This window comes from Thamnophis elegans, chromosome 1 (assembly GCF_009769535.1).
Source record: "Thamnophis elegans isolate rThaEle1 chromosome 1, rThaEle1.pri, whole genome shotgun sequence".
NCBI classification, from domain to species: Eukaryota; Metazoa; Chordata; class Lepidosauria; order Squamata; family Colubridae; genus Thamnophis; species Thamnophis elegans.
Genome location: NC_045541.1, coordinates 14,919,090 through 14,943,675, shown reverse-complemented (window position 1 = coordinate 14,943,675; position 24,586 = coordinate 14,919,090). Strand labels below are relative to the sequence as shown.

General features: G+C 38.0%; 1 protein-coding gene across 4 annotated transcripts; it reads left to right on the top strand.

Moving 5' to 3' along the window:
• Nucleotides 1-697: 697 nt before the first annotated feature.
• Nucleotides 698-24,586, top strand: C1H2orf88 (chromosome 1 C2orf88 homolog). 4 transcript variants are annotated; one of them, XR_004255997.1, is made up of 3 exons: nucleotides 832-910; nucleotides 8,202-8,273; nucleotides 22,078-22,164. XR_004255997.1 is itself a non-coding variant. In XM_032224638.1 (2 exons), the coding sequence occupies exons 1-2, from the start codon at nucleotides 848-850 to the stop codon at nucleotides 22,453-22,455; spliced, it is 441 nt and encodes a 146-aa protein (XP_032080529.1). In that variant the 5' UTR covers nucleotides 698-847; the 3' UTR covers nucleotides 22,456-24,586. The 4 variants fall into 4 exon arrangements, 1 of the variants encoding a protein (XP_032080529.1); XR_004255996.1 differs by lacking the exon at nucleotides 832-910 and adding an exon at nucleotides 1,080-1,407; XM_032224638.1 differs by lacking the exon at nucleotides 8,202-8,273 and having other exon boundaries at nucleotides 698-910; nucleotides 22,078-24,586.

The window sequence follows — 24,586 nt, the reverse complement described above, 5'->3', positions numbered from 1 at the left end:
CCAGTAGAAAAACATCTTGTACCAGTTTTCTTTTGTTTTCCATTGATAATCCTTCTATTGCATATCAGTTGTTCTATTTAAGACCTTATATGGTTTTCTTTTGTCTTGCTACAGTCATCTAATATTTCTTTGCTTTGAGGCTTACAAAACATTTTGCATCTCTAATAGTACCTTGCATTTTGCGGTGCCATAACACAGCAGCCTAAATCTATGCTTGTCGTTCTTTATATTTAGATAAATCCTCTTAGAAAAGGTTGGGAAGATGAAAAGTTAATCTTTCAGGCAGAAAGCTTTGGGGTGTTTTCCCCCCTTAAAACCCAGAAACATGCCATATTTTCTGAGAAAATCTGCTTAATTTGGAGCTCTACCTAACTCTTTCAACGTAAATAGAAATCAGGTTCCCAAGCTAACAGATGTGTTCAAAATTAAACCCGACACATTCGAACCCTGAAATTTCGTAGCAAACTACAGAGAAAAAGCTGCCCCACTCTTTGAATCCCACAGGCACGGGAGGAGATTTCCAAAAACGCAACATTTCGAAGAAGTGACCGATAACCCACCTGCAATTTTATTTGCGTTTCTTTTATCAATCTGTCAAAATTGGAAAATCTTTAAAAAAAAATAAAGCTAGTAAGGCTCTCTTCTCCTCCGGGTGTCGCTGCAGAATTAATACGGGCGGCTGGATTTGCAGATTGACTGAATGGTTAATTGTGCAGGTTAAGCGCATGGAGGATCGGGTGAATTGGTTGGGATTTTGGATCAACAACCAGCAGCCTCAATTTCCTGGTCAGTGGATTCAGACGTTTTTAAGTCATCCCGATTTTGGGCCCGCTCGGTTCTGTGAAAGATGCGTCCCTTTTATGTTGCCAAGCGAGCGGGCGTTGGAGCCGCAGCAACAGCCTCGAGAAGAGTGAGTAGCCCAGGCAGAAAGACAATTTGTCCTTTTTAAGATTATTATTATTATTCGTTAGTCGCTACGGGAGGGGCGGCTGCCTGGGGCCCTTTAATGTCTTGGCAAAGCCGAGAGGGGAAGGCTGCGTCGTGGCAGCCCAAGGCGGCAATTGCTCTGTGTGCAACCTGAGTGAAACCGGAGAGAAAGGGGAAGTTGGGCGCTGCCCCCAAAACAAACGGCGTGACGTTCCTGGGCCACAAGGGGGGGAAGAGCGATTTGTGGCTTGGTCGGAAGACGGCTCGCGTTTTGTTTTTCTGCCCAGCTGTCTCCCATCACGATCAAAGTGGCTGGAAAACTGTTTGCTTTCCCGGCGTGGCCCCAGCTCCACCCATAGTCAGCGCTTCATATCTATTCCACCTCGTTCTCCCGCCTTCCCCGCTAAGTAGTTGGAAAGGCACAGCCACCTACTTACTCCGGTTAGCTTCTCTGAAGCCGACAAAACTAAGGCGGGGCGGGTAAGTGGGGGCTGAAGCGATTTGCAACCCGTCCGTTGCCAAAAGGTGGGCTTGGGAGAGAGTCGTCAGCAGGGGTGGAGAGCAGGGCTGGATGAGTGGTGTCGCTGTGTACTTGCTGAAGAGGAACCGCTGGCACCGAGTTCCTTCCCTTCCCTACTAGGTGTAAGAACCCTCATTCGTAAAAGCCTGTGTTTGCGCGCCCCTTGGTCCCCTTAGGCTTAGATCTTGACCGTGGGAGTCGTGCAACTCGCAGACCTCTGCTCTGGGGGCAGTGATGTGATAGCTCAAGACTTATTTGCCGTTCCCCCACCCACCCTACCTCGACTGCGATGTAGTTTATTAGAGGATAGAATTTGCAAAATTAAAAATAAAAAAAATCCGTACACCAACAAATGCGGCGTGGTGCAAAAGGTTAGCACTTGCTTGTTTACATCCATCTTGGAGGCAACTACACAGTAGTGTAGAGGGGAAAAGCTTGCTTGGTTTACATTGATTTAAACTGGCTTTTATCTACCTCGAGAGGATTTCCACCATCTTCCTGCCTGTAATTTACAAGATAAGGGCTAAACTGCAAGGTAAACATGGCTAAAAGGCAGGCCTGTGAATAGTATTTTAAAAAAATATGACTTTGCTCCTTGCTCAATCTAGGTGTAGGCATTGGTTTTACAAGTAACTTTACAAGTAACTTCTTATAAGACTGACTTAGAAATAGTTCAAAAGATAACAAACTAGGGCTCCCCTTCCCTTTTCATAAGTAAATGATATATTCTATTGCTATGTTTATAATAAATTCATAAGTTATAGTGAAAAGAGCCAGCATGGATAGTAATTAAAGATATAGTGGCTAGATCAGTGTTTCTTAACCTTGGTCACTTGAAGATGTCTGGACTTCAATTCCCAGAATTCTCCAGCCAGCGAATGCTGGCTGGGGAATTCTGGGAGTTGAAGTCCAGACATCTTCAAGTGGCCAAGGTTGAGAAACACTAGGCTAGATACTGAGAGACTATGAGTTCCAGTCCTGCCTTAGGCGTAAAAACATATTAGTGACCTTAGGCCAGTCGTCATCTCAGCCCTAGGAAGGCAGCAATGGCAAAACAGTTCTGAAAACTTTGCTAAGAAAACTAAGAAATCGTCCATTTCATAGCCAGTGACAATTTTGACTTGCACCATGTACTGAAAGCCAAATGGTATGCCTATCTAATGTGTTATGATCATGCTTGTTAATCAGTTTATTTCTTAATGTAATTTACATTCATAGAATTACAAGGAATATTTTGCAATCTGAGGAAAACTTTACCTATTTAAATTGCTAAGATTAAAGCAATATTTTAAATATTTGCATAGTGAAAACAAATCTTGATTTTAATAACTCAATAGCAATAACCATTTTAAAAAAACAATGATCACTCAATAGCACCAAAGAGTTGGATCTTTTTATATAACCTTGTTAGCGGCTATCTTGATTCTTGTTTATATCAGTCATCAACAAAATCTTGGGCTTCTGAAAATGGTCATTGTATGGTTGCTAGGAAAACAGCAAATTATATTTTAGGAATTATGAGAGTGATGAAAAATGAAACTGACAGTAATGCCTCTATGCCAGACCTAGGCATGTTATGGTCTGCAAGGCCTCATCTGGCCCTTCAGCCGTCCCTGTTGGCCCCCGGGGGGGGTGGGTGGGTTAGGGTGGTGGCAGGGGATGAGACGGGGGCGGTGGGTGATAGTGGCAGCCCTCCACAACAATCCCAGTTTCTCATAATTTTCCCTTTGGGAAAATTAATTGCCCATCCATGCTCTATGCAGATCTGTGATATTGACATGTTTGAAATCATTTCTGGTCAACAGCTGACAAAACAATTGTTACTAAATTCAGCCTTCAAAGCAGGCTCTCAAATTGAACATTTTCTTTGTGAAGAAGAACACCTGTAGAGTCAAAAGAAAGATGGCAGGAAATTCAGGACATAAAAAAGTGCTTCGTTATATACTACAAAATTTTATAGAATTCATATGATCATAGCTTGAAAGGTAACATTTTCTTTTGAGTTATTCTCGACTCCTGCTGATTTCATCGATACATCAATACTATTGTCTTATAAGTGGCTTTACAATAAAAGTGGATTTGATGAGTTGGCCTATTAATGGGTTAGCCATTATGTGTTTATTTAATTGCGTTATCTATTGCTTCAATCTAGATACTTTAGGATATAGTAGTTACTAAAATTATTACACAACAACAATACAGTTTAAACATGTAGGTTGCATAGATTAGAGACAAACTTGTCTGCAGAAAGAAAAGTTGGTCCAAATTCGAGTTCATAAACTGATGCAAGCATTTCTACTCAAAATGCAAGCAACTGTTAGTGATTACTGTATTCATCAGACGGTATAGAGTATAAAAGGATAGGCATATATTCAATTGATTGGCAAAATGAAATAAAGTTGAAGAAAAGAGACTCCACTCTCAAAGAAGTTTTGAACGGGGTGTGGTGGGGGTAGCCCAAGGGGTCTGTCAGGTCTGAATTTAAAATGTTTACTGGAAAAGTGATGAACTGTCTGTAATAGATGGTTGTTTACTGTGGGGGGACCAGGTCGTTGTTCCACCCAAACTGCGCATTGCAGTATTAGAGGCTTTGCATGTAGGGCATCCTGGAATGGTCAGGATGAAGTCTTTGGCCAGGAGTTACGTGTGGTGGCCTAACATGGACAGGGAGATAGAAGAATAGGTGGCTACCATGCCAAGAGTCCAGACCAGCTCCCCCAGAGGTGCCCGCTAAAGTGTGGGCGTGACCTCAAGCACCATGTTCTAGGGTGCACATAGACTGCTGGCCCAGTTCACGGCCAGACTTTCATGGTAGTTGTGGACGCCTACTCGAAATGGCTAGTAGTAGTCCTCATGACTTCTACCCCGGCAGAAGTGGTCATCAAGGCACTATGGAGACTTTTATCCACTCACGGCCTGCCCGATGTCTTGGTCTCTGACAACGGGCCCCAATTTATGGCCATGCAGTTTGAGACCTACTTAGCAGCGCAGGGAATCAGACATGCCCAGCCGCGGCCTGGGAAAAGTTCCAGGAGCTTCCACCTGGCGAAGCTGCAGAGCCAACAGGTCAGTCCGACCTGACTGAAGAACTCCCACCAACTGAACTGCGCAGGTCTGGGCGAGCCACCAGAAAGCCCGCCTACCTGCGTGACTATGTCACAAGTCGGTTGATCCCATCTAAGAGGGGAGGGGTGTTAGATACCAGAATCAGTTACAATGGTTTACACCAAGGTCCTCTGTTCCGGCGGGAACAGAGATTCAACCTGATTGGTCGAAGGGTCTGACAGCTCCCTATAAAAGGGCTGCTGTCAGACTGAACCTTGGCTGGATTGTACATAGTTGTCTCGGAGTTAATAAAGAGCTGTTGCTGCCTAAGCCTGAGTGTGCCTTTCCTTTACCCGATCCAACAGTGAGCCTAGCATTGAGTTTGTATTCAGCAAATAATGAGCTCTGGTAATTGGATGAATTATAGTAGAATTTGAGCAACCAGTGGGATACTTTAAATACATCGCACTGAAGGAAAAAAACAATGGAATCATCTTGTGCCAATAAGGGAACATTTATGCTAGGCAGCCCAAGGCCACTCTTATTAAACTTTGCCCTATCAGTAAAAGTGGAAATGCAGGAGTGCTGTTACATTCTGTGACACAATAACTGTCAGAAAGAAATAGACTTTTAGTAATATTAAGATTTGCTTTGGCTTTTTGCATGCAATTGCATTTCTGTACTGCATTTAAGGAATGGCTTTAAGGTCCTTTCCCCACTATTGAGTTAAAAGTGCTAACTGATCAAGTATGAGTATAAATAAAACAATACCCAGCATGAAATACACTTTCTAAATTGCTACTCCCCCTTCCTGCCTATTTTGCATCTGTGTGAACTCACACTTCAATGTTGTCTTGTGTTTCAAGTGTGCCTATTTACTGTTTATTAAATTTATAGGCCGCCCAATCCCGGAGGACTCCGGGCGGCTTACAGCAACAGAAATTAAAAGAAATTAAAAACAGATAAAACACGACAAATTTAAAAAGACACAACATGCACCCAATCTAAGCAGAGCTGGACCTGAATCCAGAGGTCAACAGCCCCAGGCCTGCCGGAAGAGCCAGGTCTTAATAGCTTTTCGGAAGGCCATGAGAGTGGGTAGGGTCCAGATCTCTGGGGGTAGCTCATTCCATAGGGCCGGAGCAGCAACAGAGAAGTCCCTACTCCGAGGCGTCGCCAGCCGGCATTGTCCAGCTGATGGCATCTGGAGAAGGCCTATCCTGTGCGATCTTATCGGTCTTAAGGAGGTATGCGGCAGAAGACGGTCTCGAAGATATCTCGAGAGAAGATATTGTGCCGCTCTTTACAGACAAAGCAGTCAATTTCTCTCCTAGTTTTGCTGATATTTTCTATCACTATATCACAAACCGTGTGTGGAGGGGGGATCTCCATTTAACAGGCATTATCACATGAAACACTAGGCCACACTTCTGAAATCACTGTGGACCTCTCAAGGGTAGCTTACTTTCTCTTCCACATACTGTAATATTTGGACATTTTCCAAGTTAAAATAATGTCAAAGAAGGAAACATTTGGGAGAAAATGCTTAGGGGTTTGGGTTAGAGTTAGAAATATCTCCAGAATGGAAAGTGACAGACCACCATCCCATGATTTTGAAGCTAGCGAGTTTCTGCAGAATTGAAGCAGTGAATTAAGACTGATCAGCTGCTGGGCAACTATTTCTGTTCATGGTTATTACAGAGATCAATGACTGAAAATAATACATGCTGAGAAGCTTGTTGGAAGCCTGGAAGGAAGCTGAGGTTAAAAATAGGAAATACGGTGGTGAGACAGGAATGATGGGTGTGAAGAAAACTTCGGGGAAGCATTGTTGATGGAAAGAGCAAAAGCTGGAAAAGAAAGGACTGAAATGGATGCTAGCTAGTAACCAGACTAGAGATGTTCCAACACCACACAACACTCCAAAACCAAACCTCTGATCAACTTTTCTATTGATAATTTGACTTTTCCTCCAAGGTAATAGATCAGTGTTTCTCAACCTTGTCAACTTGAAGATGTCTGGACTTCAACTCCCAGAATTCCCTGGGAATTCCCTGGCATTCGCTGGCTGGGGAATTCTGGGAGTTGAAGTCCAGACATCTTCAAGTTGACAAGGTTGAGAAACACTGTAATAGATGAAACCTTCATATCAACAATCATATCTATATACACACACATATAAATACATTTACATATCTTGATTCTGACTTTGGACAACGTTGAAATAATGGGAAAATACTTTTATAGTGATTCAACATTATGTAACTTAATAATTGTGTGGCTGGTGATGAAACAAAGGCAGTATCATGGGGACAGTAAAAAATTATTTTTGTCAATAAAATGTGTCCTGTTAAGTTGCAAGTCTATAAGCCATTATATTTGTCATCTCAATAGGATTTTTTTAAAGATAATTGGTGCATACCTTTCAATACTTTAGCCTCATTGTGTCACGTCTACATTGATGTTAGTCCCACTCAGATTAGGAATTAATTCTAAAGATGTCTGAAATATATGCTCATATACATGACTTACATAATAACTTACATTGTCTGAAATGGTATAGAGTTTCCTGCCTGAGCAGGGGGTTGGACCAGAGGTGGGTTGCTGCCAGTTTGGCCCAGTTCGGCCAAACTTGTAGTGGAATTCAGGCCTGGGGCGCAGAACTAACAATGACCCAGGCCTGACACGGCCCCAAACCAATTCCCTCACTGCCACTTGGGTGCTGCCATTTTGAATTTTAGTGACTGCTCATGCTCAGTTCACGGTAAATTGTTCTGCACATGCGCGCAGGACCATTTGCATTGAACAGTGCATGTGCATCCGCGCAGGTTACGAACCGGCAGTAATGCCGGCAGCAACCCACCCCTGGGTTGGTCTAGAAGACTTCCAAGGTCCCTTCCAATACTGTCATTTTATTCTATAAACAATTTATATTGCATAATGTTTGAAATATAATTTTTAGTATGCTGGGTAAGTTTGACTATAGAAAACTTTGGGTTATTTTACATTATACTGGAATTATATTTCATTCTTCATGTGTCTAAAACATCAATAAATAATGTCAGTTATTCTGAAGACCTTTGTTCTTTACCCTTACAATAGAAATACAGAAGTATCTTGACCCAAGGTTGCATTGCAAAAAGGAATGCATTTCAAAGACTGTGCAGTGTTTGAATATAAATCTTCAAAGGTTGGACATACTTTAAAAAGCAGTTACCGTATCTAGTTGTGTCACTGTAGCTCTTAAAACAAGCAGAATCTAAAGTAGTTTGTCACATGAAAAGCTAGTAAAAGGAAAGCCTTATGAATGCTTCCTCAAGCACATTCATCTCAGTACTACACGCTCTAAGGTGTGTGTGTAGAATTTCCCATTTCTGTGCTCTTTGGAATTGTTAAAACATTCAGGAGCACTCCGATTTTAACTGGGTCTACTATTCACTCAGATTTTAACTGGATTTACTATTACGCTCTAATAGTGCTCCACCTCATTGCACACATATTTTTCAGTTGAGAATTCTTGCTAAATTGAGGCTAGTAGTCTGAAACATGCTTACCATAATGTAAATTCCACTGAAATTGGTGTGATTTATTCCTGCAAACTTGCATCAGCTTGGATTGTAGGAATCCAGTTGGGGGCAAAGAGGTGAGAGGAATTGTAATTCATTTGAAACTATTATTTAACAAGAACAAATTCTCTCTTGCTACACAGGAATCTAAACCTGTTGCGCCTCATATTCTGTGGATCATTAGGAAAAATATATTCAAAACAAGATACTAATTGGTAAGTGGCCTTCATAAACCCTTATAGAGATCATTGTGGTGACTGTTTCAGTGGAGAATCTGGCACATCTGCTTTTGTCATTAAGACAGAATATGCTTGCATATGCAAAGTTTTGTTTCATAGTTTCATTATACTTTCATTATAAATCATAATGAAAGGAAAGTTACAGATCTAGCAAGCCAATTAGGCTTGAGCAATACGTAAAATCTTTACTGGATACATAACATAGTTTGAGCACAATGTTTAGGTATTCAGCTTTTCCGGGTGTTTTATTACCATTCTGAATTCTAATCACATAGTTTTTGTGTATAATGTACAGGGTATGGTGCAGCTTTGCTCAAAATATTGAGCAAATTCAGCTAGATATTAGCCTATATTCCACTAGCGTGCATGGAGATTTAGACATTTTGAGTATGGCTTCTTTTTCATATCAGTTGTCTTCACTTTACTTTCACTTTCTAAATATCTGACAATTAAGTTTTGTGTTTCGTACACTGGCTTAATTCATGGATTGTAATGGACAGAAGTTGGGGTTGGGAATGACGCCAGTTGTTCTGAGATCATACAATGAAAGATCCTAATCTAAAGTGTGGTTGAATGTTGTAAATGACCATGTGGCTTCATAGGTTTCATTTAAGATGGTAAAGATTTAAATACAGTATTGTGTGTTTAGAATATAATGTAAAGTTGTTATGGATTTTCTACATACTCTAATCCATTAGCCCGGTAAAATAGTAGAGTAAAAGTTTGTACTGAGATTGGCTGTTGAGAGAAGAAAGAAGACTAACATGAAGTTTCTATCCCCAGGTTTTCTCAAGAGTCTTAGAAGCCCTTAGTGTAATCATGACCCAACTAGTTGGCAACCAGTAATTGACCTTAACTGACTTGAAAAGCAAACAGGATTAGATCTGGTTATTATTTGAAGGTACCACCATGAAATTCCAGAACTCGAAACTAGTCTCTAAAGTTAGAAAAATATTCTGAAAAAAGGGAATAGCAAGTGACTTCTGTTCTGTTGTCAATACAATTGTGTGGACATATCCATGAAGTCATCAAAAATGAGCTTTATTTGAAGGAGACTTTATTTTACATGCTCCTCTGTTCACTTTGCATGTAAGAAAAGAAAGTTTAAAGATTCTTCAGTTCATGGGTTGTTCTGTAACTTTCCATTTTGTTTCCAGGATACAAAATTAAAAATCTCATTAATTATTGTAGAGTTTAAACCAACCTTAGTTTATATTATCTAGTTTCCCCTATTAACTATGGTTTAAAATTAACTAGAAATGTAAACATTAAGAATATCAATGGGTTTTTAAATAGCTTTATATAATAATACACTTGTAAAAGAAGAGGAATTGCTTTTAATGGTTTTACAATGCAGAATAATAGAACATTGGTACAAATGAATAATAAAATAGGCTTCTAGTTTTGAAAGTTTTTTTAATGATTAATTGCAAAGACATATTTCTTTTAAAACTGGGATATAAGAAACAGTTCATCATTTGAGATATTGTAGGGGGAGAGCCTTATTTGCTGAGACAAAAAAAAATCAAGTGTCTGGTAACACCTTTTCTTACTAACCAATTTTTATTTAAAGGATTATACTTTCAGGAACTGCAGTTCACTTCATTAGATGCATAAAATAACAAGATTGATGTTGGGATGGTAGGGAGAGGAAAAGAAGCTGGTTATGCATTTGCAAATTATGTGGAAGACAGATTACAAATACCATATCAACCGAAAATTGTAATGTGTTAAATTGGATATTCCAATTAAAATTAGAAATATATGTTTGGAAGTATTAAGAAAATATAGTATACTATTTTATTTGACCTGTTGAGCTAATTAAACATTCAGTGTTCATAAATTAATGTCAGTAATAAGGCATATGGTTTCTGTAGTTCTATTTCACCCTACCTATTTACCAATCTAGGTAAATGTTAATATATATTGCTAGTCAATGAATGAACTGCCACATGCTAAATAAATAAAAAAGCCCTGCCTATTAATAATGTTTTTTTCATAACAATAAAAATGAACTCTGACATCATTACATTGATTATCATTTACTATTCCCCTGCCAACTCTAAAAGCGCTGAAAACTACCATGTCATAGGCATAATGCATGTTTTTACTGTGTATGTAATGATTAAATAATTTCTCTCATAACCAAAATCAATCAAAATGATTTAGAGAAATGTAGACACGTCAAACTATTTGCAGTGACTGTTATCTATGCCATGTACCCTCATGGCTCAATAATATTTTTCCTGTGGCATAGGAAAAACTTTCATTTGTATCAAACTTTGTTTAGAAGTTGTACATTAGCTTCCGTAGCCAGCATTGCAACTCATGTTGGATAGCAGGTATTTTAGAAAGATAAAGAGTTAGCCATTATAATGCATTGGCTCCTCAAAATGACTGTGAAAATCATTAAAAGATTTTAGCGAGTTACACTGAATGAAAATAGTTACCGTATATACTCGAGTATAGGCCGACCCGAATATAAGCCGAGGCACCTAATTTTACCACAAAAAACTGGAAAAGTTATTGACTCGAGTATAAGCCTAGGGTGGGAAATGCAGCAGCTATCGGTAAATTTCAAAAATAAAAATAGATACCAATAATGTTTTTGAATATTTATTTCAAAGAAAAACAGTAAACTAGCGGTGTATTCAATGAAATACTTCACTCACCTCATGATGCTGATGTCCCGCTGTGATGATGATGTCCCGTGCAGCCGCGGGAGCGATGTCCCGCCTCCTATGACACACGGCACAGTGATTCCTATCATTGGATCACTGTACCAGAGGAGGTGGGACATCGCTATGTGGCTGCTTGCCATAACAAGGAGGAGGTGGGACATCGTTGCAGAGCGGCAGGAGGGGGAGGAAGGGGAATCGTAAGACAGCCCTGCATTACATTAGAACGTGAGGAGGGGGGATGGTGCGGTGCGCGCTGCGCGGCAAACTGACACAGAGGGAGGGGAAACTCACAGGGGCACTGGGCCATTCACGAGTGTCACCCAGCGGCATGGCCCCGCCCCTTTTTCTCCTCCATTTCGGGCAAATTTTTCACTGACTCGAGTATAAGCCGAGGCGGCTTTTTTCAGCCCAAAAAGTGGGCTGAAAAACTAGGCTTATACTCGAGTATATACAGTATCTAAGATGTGTATGTGTGTGTGTATTTTCTCTAGAGAGAGAACATGACTGCACCAAAAAAATTACACTGTTAATTAGAGAATTCTGAATGTGTATTTATTGAGTAAAATTTTAGAGAAACTCCAAATAGTAAAGCTTTTGGAATAGAGTATACTGGGTATAAAGTAGGTAGGCTGCCGATAAAGCTGTATAGCATTCTGATTTTGAAAGAAAAAAATGTTTTAATTATAGTTGCATTTGTAGCATCTATTGCCCTTCTCCCTAAATGAAATACCGCTATGCCTTTTCCTTGTCTTCGATGCAAATATAGGAAAAGAATAAAACTTCTTTAAAGGTTTTAAAGTTCTAGTTCCCATCTTCTTGGGAGCTTGATTGCTAACTAGGTTGACTAAATGGGAATTGGAAATCCAACATCATTTAGAAGGTGCAGATATTTCATCTTGATTTATTTACTTAATGTATTTCCTTTCCCTCTTTGGATCCTTAATGGGAGATCATGAGACTCAATAGTCTACCCTGATCGGCCATAGGAATGCATTTGATTGACACCAACTGTCGTACAGTTTCCCCCATGGGAAAATAGAAGTAATTTCTCAGATCACCTAGGAATGTAATATTTTTTAGCACTTTCAGATTTTGATGCTGTACGATCTTCCTACAGATGTAACTTTCTTTTTAATTGTCAAAGACATACATTGAAATACATCCAAGTATTATATAATTGACAGCAGAGGATGCTTGCATTAATGCACATATTGTGTACTTCAGTGCTAATTAATCTCCTGTTCTTAAAGCATTTCCTCTTCAGTGAACTGTAGCAACAATTCGGGACTTGATGAAATCCTCCATAATTGATAAAGAATGTCTCTGAGAGCAACACCCCCCCCCCGTATGAAAATTATGTCATTTTTTATCCAACCCATCATTTCCTTAGAAGTTTCATATATCAGTAATTTCAGAATGATCTTCTCTGTGATGAGGATTGCTTGATTAAATTCATTTTTCTTGGCTCATATACCAAATTCTATGTGTCTGAGTAAAGCTAGCCGAGATAATGATCTATTAAGAAATCAAAAAAGGTTTGCTTAGCATAATCATTTCTCAGGACCAAAAGATAGTCTTAAGTCTCTTCAAAATAAACAATGCTTTGAGATGTATAGTCAATTGGTTTAACTTTTCTATTATATAACATTGGTGGGTATAGTACTCTAAGTAACAAATGCAGGATCAGAATTAATAAATGCCACAAAAAGTTTACACTTTTAGGTATGAATTATATCCTGACCAATCCTTACTTTTATTTTAAACAGATTATACCAATATATGTAGTCCTCAACTTATGACCAATTGAGCCCAAAATTTCTGTTGCTAAGTGAGATAGTTGATAAGTAGGTTTGGCCCCATTTTACAACCTTTCTTGCAACCATTGTTAAGTGAATCTGCAGTTTTCAAGTTAATAATAAGTTGCAAAGTAAATCTGGCTACCCCATTGATTTTCCTTGTCAGGAGATTAAAAAAAAGTGATCACATGACTTCGGGACATTGCAGCTGTCATAAATGAGTCAGTTGACAGATGTCCAAATATCAACTCTTGCAGTTACAGATAAAAGCTATGTGCTAGGCAGTACATTAAGGGTAGGGACATGTGTATGTATGCTATTGTGCGTGCATGCACGCTTTCAGCACACAAGGACAAAAAGGTTAGCCATCACTGGCCTAGAACATTAAGTGAGCATCCAATGATAATGTTTAGAGACATACGCAATAATCAAAGCTAATAATTACATATTGGTTTAATGTTAGCTAGCCTCGTCACTAGCCTTTCCCTAGGTGCAAATTCTTAGATTTGGACTCAATGAATTTGAGAGGCACTAGGCGGAGAAGGTTGTAATGGATCATTTTAGATCTTCTTTTTTTTCAGAACAGAACTTTTTTATTTTTCTTTAAAAAAAACACAAATATGTCATCATTTGTCAATCATTAAGACATTGAAGTACAATTTTTTTTTGTTGTGTGTACCCCTCCCTCCCTCCACCCCCCCACCCCCCCCTCCTCCTTCCCCCCCCCGACTTCCCAGAACCCGTACACGGTATGGATTTTTAACTAACACAGTCTAAAATCTATTGAGAAAAAAGAAATAAAGAAATTAATAACATTCTAGATTGACCTTAGCTTCTTCTTACTGAACTGACTTTTAACAGTTTAAATCATTTCTGATCTTAAGCATAGGCTAACTGGAATTTCTTAGTCCCGTATTTATTTTGTATATAGTCAATCCATTTTTTCCAGTCTCGTTTATATCTCTCATTTGAATGATCTTTGAGATATGCCGATATTTTAGCCATTTCAGCTAAGTTTGTTACTTTCAATGTCCATTCTTGGATTGTAGGCAAGTCTTCCTTCTTCCAATATTGCGCCACCAACAGTCTTGCTGCAGTTATCAGGTGCAGAGTCAAATTGGTCTCTACCACTGTAAAGTCAGTACATATACCTAGTAAAAATAACTGAGGACTAAACTTTATCCTTCTTTTAAAAACATTTTGCATGACCCACCATATTTTTATCCAAAATGCCTTAACCTTTTGGCAGGTCCACCATATATGATAATATGTAGCGTCGAGAGAACCACACCTCCAACATTTAGGCTGTACATTCGGATACATAGAAGCCAACTTTTTAGGATCTAAATGCCATCTATAGAACATCTTGTAAAAATTTTCTCTCAGATTTTGAGCTTGTGTAAATTTCACATTTCTTACCCAGATTCTTTCCCATGTATCCAACATTATTGGTTCCTCAATATTTTGAGCCCATTTTATCATACAATCTTTAACTAATTCTGTTTCCGAATCCATCTGTATTAATACATTATATATCCTCTTTATATGCATTAAGCTTTGATCTCTTATTTGTTTAAACAGGTTATCCTCAACTTGAATAAAACCAATTTTTTGATCTATTTTCCACCTAGCCTGTAATTGCCCATACTGGAACCATGTTTGAACTACCTTCTCCTCTTTTAATACCTCTAAAGATTTTAATTGTAATACCCCCCTTTCCGAGGTAAGAAGCTGTCTGTAGGTAATTCTGTCCTGTTTTTGTGCTGTATTCATATTTTCAATTGTGTGTCTAGGAATTGCCCACATGGGTAACTTGTCATTTAATTTATATTGGTATTTCTTCCAGACCCGCAATAAAGCATTTCTTAAAATATGACTTTTAAAGTTCTTATCCAATTTTTTGTTGAATAACAGGTAAGCATGCCACCCAAATACCAGATCGTGTCCCTCAATGTTCAATATTCTATCATTGGTTAAGTGAATCCAATCACTAATTACAGATAATGCCACTGCATCATAATATAGTTTTAAATTAGGTAGCTTCAATCCTCCTCTCTCACGTACATCTTGCATTATTTTCATCTTTACCCTCGGCTTCTTTCCTGCCCACACAAATTTATTGATACCCTTCTGCCATTCTAAAAGGTTCGCATCTTTTTTAAGTATAGGTAACATTTGGAAGAGAAATAAAAATTTTGGTAAAATGTTCATTTTCACTGCCGCTATCCTACCCAGCAAAGATAAGTGCAATTTCTCCCATTTTTTCATCTCTGTCTGTATGCTATGCCAAAGTGGTTCATAATTATGCTTATATAATTTCCCATTTGAAGTTAAAATGTTAACTCCAAGATATTTGACTTTTTTAACTACCTCACATCCTAGCATCAATCCTAATTCTTCCTTTTGTTTAATATTCATATTTATAGCTAATATTTTGGTTTTTCCTAAGTTTATTTTAAAGCCCGACACTTGACCATATTGATTAATCATATTCATTAAAACCATACTGGATTCCTGCGGTTGTTCCAATATTATGACCAAATCATCCGCAAAAGCGCGGACTCTATATTCTTGCTGCCTAATCTTGATCCCTTTTAAACCATCCAAGCCCCGTATTTTATTCAACAATACTTCCAAAGTTATAATAAACAATAATGGGGACAAAGGACAGCCCTGTCTTGTACCTTTTCCAATTTGAAAAGAGTCTGTTAAACTTCCATTGACTATGATTTGTGCTGTTTGCTGTTGGTATATTGCTTTAATTGACTGTAAAAAATTATCTCCTATCTGCATTTTTTGCAATATCTTCAACAGAAATTGCCAGTTAACTCGATCAAAGGCCTTCTCAGCATCCAAAAATATAAACGCAGCAGGGATCTGGTTGTTCTTTCCCAAATATTCTAATGCATTAATAATTAATCTAACATTACTTTTCATCTGTCTCCCTTGTATAAAACCTGTTTGGTCCGTATGTATCAATTGTTGAGTGACCAACATTAACCTATTTGCTAATATTTTAGTAAAAATTTTATAATCTACATTCAGTAATGAAATAGGTCTATAATTTTTGGGTTGAGTAGTATCTTGATCTTCTTTGGGTATCAAAGATATAAACGCTGTCTTCCAAGATGGAGGGACTTTACCTTCCGTTTGAATCATATTAAATAATTCTCTAAGAGGTTCTACCATTTCTAACTGTAAGTTTTTATAGTAAACCGCTGTCAAGCCATCTGTACCTGGTGCTTTCCCTGACTTTAATTGCTTAATTACCTGCAGGATTTCCCCCGAGGTTATTGGTTGATTCAGTTTTTGCCTGTGTTCTTCTCTAACTGAAGGTATTTTCTCTTTGTCTAAATATTTGTCTATGTCTAAACCATTAATTTTATCCCCTTTATACAGTTCTGTAAAAAATTCCCCGAAAGCCTTTTGAATCTCTTCCTGTTGAAACACCTCCTTCCCTCTGTAAATCAGTTTAGATATATTTTGAGTTTTCCTTTTTTTCCTAATCTGATAAGCTAACCATCTCCCAGGTTTGTTTGCATTACAAAAAGTATTGTGTTTTGCATATAATAGATTAGTAGCCACCTGGTCAGAGATCAACATGTCAAATTGAGATTTTAATATGTTAATAGCTTCCTTAACCTTTGTATCGTCTGGGTTCATTGTTAACTCCAGCTCTTTTCTCTTAATTTCCTCTTCCAGTTCTGTTCGTTTTAACCCTTGCTTATTTCTATGTGTTTTATTTATATTCATCAAAACTCCTCTCATATACGCTTTGCTTGCGTCCCATACAAATTCCATAGATGTACCCTTATTCATATTCAAAACAAAATATTCAGATAGTAATTTTTTACAATCATTAATATACTTTTCATATCTAAATAAGTTTTCATTCAATCTCCAAGACCTTCTTGCCTGCACTACCCTTCCCAACTCCATCCAAACTGGGTTATGGTCCGAAAGGATCCTAGCTGCAATCTTTGTTTTCTTGACCCTAGAAAGCAAATCATTAGTGGTTAGAATAAAATCAATCCTTGAGAGGGATTGATGCCTGTCCGAGAAGAAAGTGAAGTCACATTCCTCTGCATTTCTTTCTCGCCAAATATCTCTCAATTCAAAATCATCCATAATGTCAAAGAAAGATTTGGGTAACTTTGCTCGCATCTTGGTATTTAGGCGGGAAATCTTCTTATCTCTCTTAGTGTCTATCACTCCATTCCAGTCACCCAATAGTATACAGGAACTATAGTCCCACTGTACTAATTTAGCATGAAGATTTCTATAGAATCTATCTTGCTGTTGATTGGGAGCATAAATTTCCAAAAGTAATGTCTTTTTCCCTTCTAAGATTAAGTCTAAAGCAATATATCTTCCGAAGGGATCTGCTTCTATTAATTCAGCTTTCATATCTTTTCTTAAGTATACAACTATACCATTCTTCTTTTCCATAGCAGAAGCTGCAAAATGTTGACCAAGTTTTGAGTTGATCAAATATTTTTGATCAGTTGACTTGATATGAGTTTCTTGCAAACAAATTACATCGTTCTTAAACTGTTTGAGATAATGAAATATTTTCTTCCTCTTCTGTGGAGAGTTCAGTCCGTTGACATTCCATGTTAAAATCTTAGTTGTCATCTTTGGTTGGTTGAAGCATTTTTAGAGCTTCCTGCACGGCCTGTTTAACCTTAGGTCTAGCTCCTCCCATTGCTTCCAGATTTGTTGTTGTAGATCCTTGATCGATGGCCGATGATTGTTGATGCTGTTGCTTAGCTTGTTTCTCCATACGTCTAGTAGTCATGCGGCTTGGTCTTGGTTCCATAGCACCTTGCACTTCTAGAGAAGAGAGATGCTCCATCTTATCTGGTGGTTGTGTAGTTTGCTGTCTATCCTGTCCTTCTTGTGGTCTTTCTCTAGGTCCAGATGGTGCAGGGTGTCCGGCCTTCAATATATTATAATAAAAATCTCGGGCTTTCCATACAGAGTTGAGGCGGTACCTTTGCTTATCAAATGTAAATATGATGCCAAATGGTGCATCCCATCTATACTGTATCTGACGATTTCTGAGTTCTTCGACCAAAAAAGCGTAGTCTCTCCTGGCTCTTAACATTTGAGGTGGTATCTCTTTCAAAACAACCAGGTCTTGACCGCCAATTTGAAGCTTAGTGTTATAAGATGCTTGCAGTACCATATTTCTAAACTCTCTTGTAGTAAAGTATATAACGATGTCTCGAGGAAGCTGCTTCTGCTTTGCCAGCCAGGAGTTAACGCGGTAAGCTTTGTCAATTTGCCAGTCTTGATTGGTCCCTGGTCTTCCCATCAGGCGGTCAAAAGCTTCCGATAGGATCTGTTTCAGGTTCTCCTGTTTCTCCTCACGCAGCCCCCTTACTCTTAATGCGAACTCCATTTGTCGGTACTGTATCATAATAATTTCTTTTTCAGCATTTTCCACTTTTTGTTCCACCACCTCTGTTTTCACTGTTAAGTTAGCATTGGCATCATTAAGAACCTCTAGAGTATCTTCCACTCCAGAAATATGTTCTGTTAATACAGTTACAAGACTCAGCATGTCGTCTCTAATTTTATCAACCTTAGCATCAAATTTCTCATACAGCTCCTGTTTAAGTCCTTTTATTTCACTTTTAATTTCTTCTTTCATTTCTTTTATTTCCTCTTTTCTCTCCTGCTTTACCACCTCTCTATTATCTCTAAACTTATCTTCCATTTTAATTGTCTGTGCATTAAGAGCCTCGCTTAGATTACTCAGGAAAAATTCTTTCGTTAACACATCCCCAGCAGGGGGTGTAGGAAGCGGAGGCTGCAGCTTTGTGCCAGGCACTGAAGATGTGCCCCTGGAAGTAGAGGGTGACGACTTCAAGTTAATATTTGGTTTTGAGGCCATTTCAAAATTTATCTGCCTGCAGTTAATGAAACTCTATTGCCTGAATATGCAGCTTTAAGTAAAGAGGCTTTTATTTTGAAGTTTAAGGCTTGGCAAAACTTTCAGTGAGTAAACATTGTAACAAGACCATTCAGCAGATTCATCACCATTTAACTTCCAAATAAGCAAGGTTAATGAAGGAGTAAAATTCTTCTATTGTGAAACCAAAACAAATGATAAGCAATCTCTTTTGTTTTGAATTCTTGTGAGGATTTAGCAAAAAGTGTTCGTTATTACCGGAGAAACCAGCCTGCTCGGCGCCATTTTAGAAGCCTCTGAGTAAATAATTTTTCGGAGGAGAAAAAGAAAAGAAGCTAAAATGTTGATAAGCAATTATTGTCCACAGTAAACGGATTCAGCTCGTGATAAGAATAAATCAAACAAAACTTTGAGCAGAGTGGGAGAGACCTACTTTGTCCTGCACAAGGCAGTTTGAAGTTCCCAGCACGGACAGCCGTTCTGCCTTGGGCTAGCCCCCCTTTCCTTGCAAGCACAAAAGCTGCAAAAATCGAAGAGCATTTGCCAGCAAAACAGTTTCTTCTTTCCTTCTTGCCTGAAGGATAAGAAAACCTGATAAGACGTCAGATGGAAGATCCTCTAAACAGGTACGTAGCCAGGAATTCGGAGGCAGCTGATTTTTTGCTGCCTCCACCAGTAGGCTCCTCCCAGGAACAATCATTTTAGATCTTCTGAAGAAGTAGTTCTCATCTCTTGTTGGAGGAAAGTATTAACTAATATTTTAAAAGATCGAGGGCTTGTAGCTGACTTCAGTGTTAAATATATTTTTGAAAAAAATATTATTAAGCCTAGTTCAAAGCCATTAGTAATATTTAAAGACCTAGCTATTCCTCCAGGCATTTGTGCCAGGAAATTGAGCAAGCTCTGTTGACTGATTAATTTGTAATGTTGTTTTCTGTAATTAGAATTATTTCTCTGATAACAGACACTTGTTATTTGGTCTGCTGACTTTTTTTTGTTTCAGTTGGTTTTAATCTTTGCATACCACGCAAAGATCAAATCCATGTGGTCGCTGGATATATAAATTGAATGAAATAATAATGAATGAATGAAATTGGAACTGATAACATATATTGCATAATTTCAGTTTCATCAAGTTTCTGAAGGTACCTTAGATGCTAAACTGTTCCATTCTGCTCTCTTTAAACTGAAACATAATTCTTATAGCTTTATATAGATTTAAGGTTGAGTTGACATTGTACCATTTGGAGTGATCTATAGCAGTGTTTCTCAACCTTGGCAACTTGAAGATGTCTGGACTTCAACTCCCAACTCCCTGGCTGGGGAATTCTGGGAGTTGAAGTCCAGACATCTTCAAGTTGCCAAGGTTGAAAAACACTGATCTATAGGTTGTACAAAGTCCTAGATGGCCACAATTTGATTTGTTGCGCCTATTTAATCTATAAAAGGAGTCAGTTGTTGCAAGGTCAAATTGTTAATATTGTTTAGAAGAAGCACAGATTCAATAAACGAGGGGTAAGCTAATTTTCAAATTTTAATTTTGAACCTACAAGAAAAGCTACCCAGAAAACTCAGTCTGTCACTTCTCAGTTTAAAATCTATGTTATCAGTGGTAGCTGGATGATGGGGGAGGGGCTTTCCACCTCTTCACCTGTGATTGGTCTAAGTGCTACATGGTCATAAGGGTTTTATGAGCTAGAATAATACCACATTTCTATATATAGTATAAAGTAATCTTAATGAATCTGAACAATATTGCAGTGAGTATCAGTATTGATTGCTGCTTAGGGCCCAGCTGAGTATGGGTTTATAAGACTTGTTTGTATGCTAACACTTCGAAATATGCAGAACAGGTTTCCATACGCTCCACACAGTATCATAGTGTTTTAAACAACGTTGTGTCTTCATGAGCAATTTAGCACAAACCATTCTGCTTTCGATCGATTTTCTAGTGTTGGGTAGACTATTGTTAGATTCAAGGTCTACTCCTATAGTGCAATGAATTGTTGCTGCAAGGCTGCCAGTATTCAAGGAAATTCACATCTTCTGCTCCAACTTGGAAAAAGATCACGTGGGTCAATGTAAGCTTTTTAAATAATTGAGGAGTGGAGGGACAAGGCAAAGCAGTTGGCTGAGAGGCAGTTCTTCAGAAGAGGTCTGCTTTCCTGAGGTTTTATAACTGAAGCATGTGGTAATCAAAAATTGCTAATGTGAATTGCAATGTACTTTCATGCATCCATAACATTTTTTTTTCTTCCTGTCTTTGTAGCTGCTGTAATACTTTGCCAACAGCCTATTGACTTTTCTTAAGAAGTAGTTAAGAGTAGGAAGTAATGGCTATAATGTTAATTTAACATAATACTCGATGTTTGCTGAGTTACGAATTTTATTTATTTTTATTTCTTTAACATCCATAAGTGTTTAGTGGACAGTGTGTTATCTGGGTCAGTATATTTTGCATACAATTCTGATAGTGATATTACCATTTAAATATACGTAATCATACTTTTTCAACTTCTAACATTTGTGCATACATAGTAATCATAATATGCTATTATATTTCAGTATACTTATTATTTTCCCAATTTCTACTTTCTACTACTTTTTTCCTAACACTTATTAGAATAGCCACGTTAAAAAGTATTCTACGTCTATCCATCCATGGATGGATAGAAGCTCATATTCTTGATTCCTGTTCTTTATCTTACCATTGAAAATGTAATAAATCAGTCTGAGTTACTGAATTTTCTCCAATGTAATCTTCAATGAGGGATTGCTGTGTTAGTATGCTGTAGCTACTTTCTTTGATTATTAAATATTGCGTATCCAAAACCAGTTCCAACTGTAAGTTGAAACTATTGGTAAGGTCATTATTTCAAGCCCAGTTCGTTATAAATAGGAAGGAGGTACGATTTTTGAGTATTTATTGTGGTAGTTAAGATGCTGACAAGAACTCAGAGCCGAGGTGGCGCAGTGGTTAGGGTGCAGTACTGCAGGCCACTTCAGCTGACTGTTATCTGCAGTTCAGCGGTTCTAATCTCACCGGCTCAAGGTTGACTCAGCCTTTCATCCTTCCGAGGTGGGTGAAATGAGGACCCAGACTGTGGCTGACTCTGTAAACCGCTTAGAGAGGGCTGAAAGCCCTATGAAGTGGTATATAAGTCTAACTGCTATTGCTATTGCTAACTCAGCTGGGAGTCTCGAACTCAGATTTATGAAAAACAACTAGTTTCATTTAGGGTTGAAATCAAAAGAAACTCCCAAGATTTCCTTCCTACTGGAATTTTTCTTTTTTAAGAAATCTGCTTTTACATGTGCCAAACGCAAAAATAAATGGAAGAAGTAACATTCTAAACCCTGCAATGTTAATTTTTTTTTACCCACAGATATTGGGAGAATTGCATACTCTCATCTCTGCTTGCAAGAAAGCGACATACCCTTCTAAAGGACAATACATCAAGGCTGACTGTGCAGCTAAATTGAATAGCAGTCGTACCATGGGATGTATAAAATCCAAAAGCCCCTTCCCGCACACTATTCTAGACGATGGAAGCAGGGAAGTCGGCAAATTCGATAGTGGATGTAACCTTGAAAAATCTTCCCTTATTCAGGCAAACTCTGAGATGCCATCTCCAACAAACACTGCAGTGCTGGACTTTGCTCACCGTCTTTCCCTTGAGATTCTGGATCAAGCTGTGAAGCAATGGGCAATAAATGAAAGCAAATACAGTGACATCCCGTTCATAGAAAGCGATGAGCCATGAACTGCAGGGCTTGGCTTCCTAACATGCCTGCGAGGCGTCTCGTGTTTTGGTGCTAGCACAAATAAAGCAACATTCATATGAGAACAGTTGTGATTTTAAAAGTCATCATACATGCAGCTAATCCTGACTGAGGTAACTTTTTGCCTTTAGGTGCAGTAGAACCACAATAACATCCAATGGTTCTAGGGCTAGTATGTAATTCAGTATTCCAGTAAGTCCCATTTCAGTATCTACAGTATAGGAATATAACAATGCAACAGAGCAAAGTATGTACCCTTAAAAGCAAAATCAGCCCTCCCTCAACCAAATAGCCATGAAGGTTTGGGTTAGGGTGTCAGAATAGGGTTTTAGCTATATAATTCCTATTGAGCTAAATAGCAGGTGTCACGCGCACGCCAAGCCCACCTCAGCTCCGTGAAGGGAAAAAAAGACATCATGAAACGTCACGTGGTGGCAATGTGACGCCGCGTGTTTGACACCCGTGCGCTAAAGTATCTTGGAAAAAAGAAAGTAAAGGGAAATATTGGTGCTTAACTTCCCTGTTTACATAAAGGGGATTTAGTTACTTAACATGAGTCTGAACCCTATCAGGGTGATATGTGAATATCAAAGGTTGCTTTCCAAAGGCATCTCACATCTTGTGGAAGTGAGACTAGTTATTTTACAATTTTACTTGGTTGAGTGTGCTAAACTCAGACCAAAGACCTGCACGGATAGGTTTTATAAACGAATATAGAAAAAAAATTACATTTAATAGTTGGAAGAAAAAAAAACAGAAATTACGATGATTTTGCAAGTTATCAGTGTACTAAAAACACTGGGAGGGATTATTTCTCTTGATTATCAATTATCAAGGGAACAATAGGAAGAGTAGACAAAGGGAAAGCAAAAGTGCAATATATAATAAGTGTGGCAGCTTGTATATATGGATAAAGGTGACTTGAAAATGTGGGAATATATTAATTTAGTATTAAATTAAGAGAAAGCACAGCCTTTGTTCTCTTGGTTAGTCAGGCAACATAATTAACAGTTCAAAGGGAAATTATAATACAGTAATAGTGAAGAATTGCTGTTCCTAAACTAAACTCTGTGTTATTTTCTCTAAATAAATACACCACTCCTAGAATAGCAGAGTATATTTTCAGTACAGAATTGAAAGAAGCAAGGCACTTTTATATAAAGGAGAAAGCTTGTCATTTTGTTTGGGTATAATTCATTATAGCAAAAATGTCACCCCTAATGGTTTGAAATTACGCATTTCAGATACTTTATAGTGTAGTTTCCCTTTGGAGCAGAATGTTTTGTAGCAATTCTTTTGTCAACAATATTCAATAAGCAATTGGTAATTATTCTGGCAATAATAAAAAGTAATTTGACTTCTCTAGAGCCAGAACTCCTTCAGTTCTAATACTTGTACACACATATATATTCTACATAATATTATCCCATTTGTGGGTAAGGGCCAAACACAATTTTACGGTGAATGTCAGACTGACTTCGTATTAGATTTTATAAAAACTATACTATAGCAAGAGTTATATAAATGTATCATCACAAACGGTCTAATTATGATTATGCCATAAAGTCATTGTTGCTCTTAGCAATCACATAAATAGATTTTATCCATGATGACCTGTCTCTTTTGGAATTAACAGGATACTTTTAAAAAATATATTAACTAGGCAAATAATAAGGATACCAACTGAGCAATTTTACATTTTGCAGACTGGCTCTCATTTCCCTCTTTCTGCTCTTGAAGAGATAACAGCAGGAGTTTCCACAGGATCTTCTCAGAAATAGATACGGAGATCCAAATCTCAAGTTTGAATGTGGATCTCTTTACATAGGTTAAGTAGGCTAAATCTATTCTGACCCTTATTTGTTAAACCACAGTAGCCAGTTTTTAAATTATTTGCAATTTGACTATCATTTAAGTAACAGTTTAAGGAAGGAAACTACTATTGTTTTTAGAATATGGATTTTCCTTTTAATTAATTAATTGCTTGGAGTTATATTTGAATAAAGGAAAAACCTTCTAACTTTGTATTTTTATCTAGAACTCTATATAGAGAGTCCTAAAAAGTTTGGGCTCTTAAATATTCATATAACGATTACTCATCTATGAAGTAAA

Excerpts from the sequence above, each read along its gene's own strand:
- C1H2orf88 (XM_032224638.1), top strand. The coding sequence starts at position 848 with ATGCGTCCCTTTTATGTTGCCAAGCGAGCGGGCGTTGGAGCCGCAGCA. Across the intron at positions 911-22,077 it reads CAGCAACAGCCTCGAGAAGA|ATATTGGGAGAATTGCATAC; the intron begins GTGAGTAGCCCA and ends TTTTACCCACAG.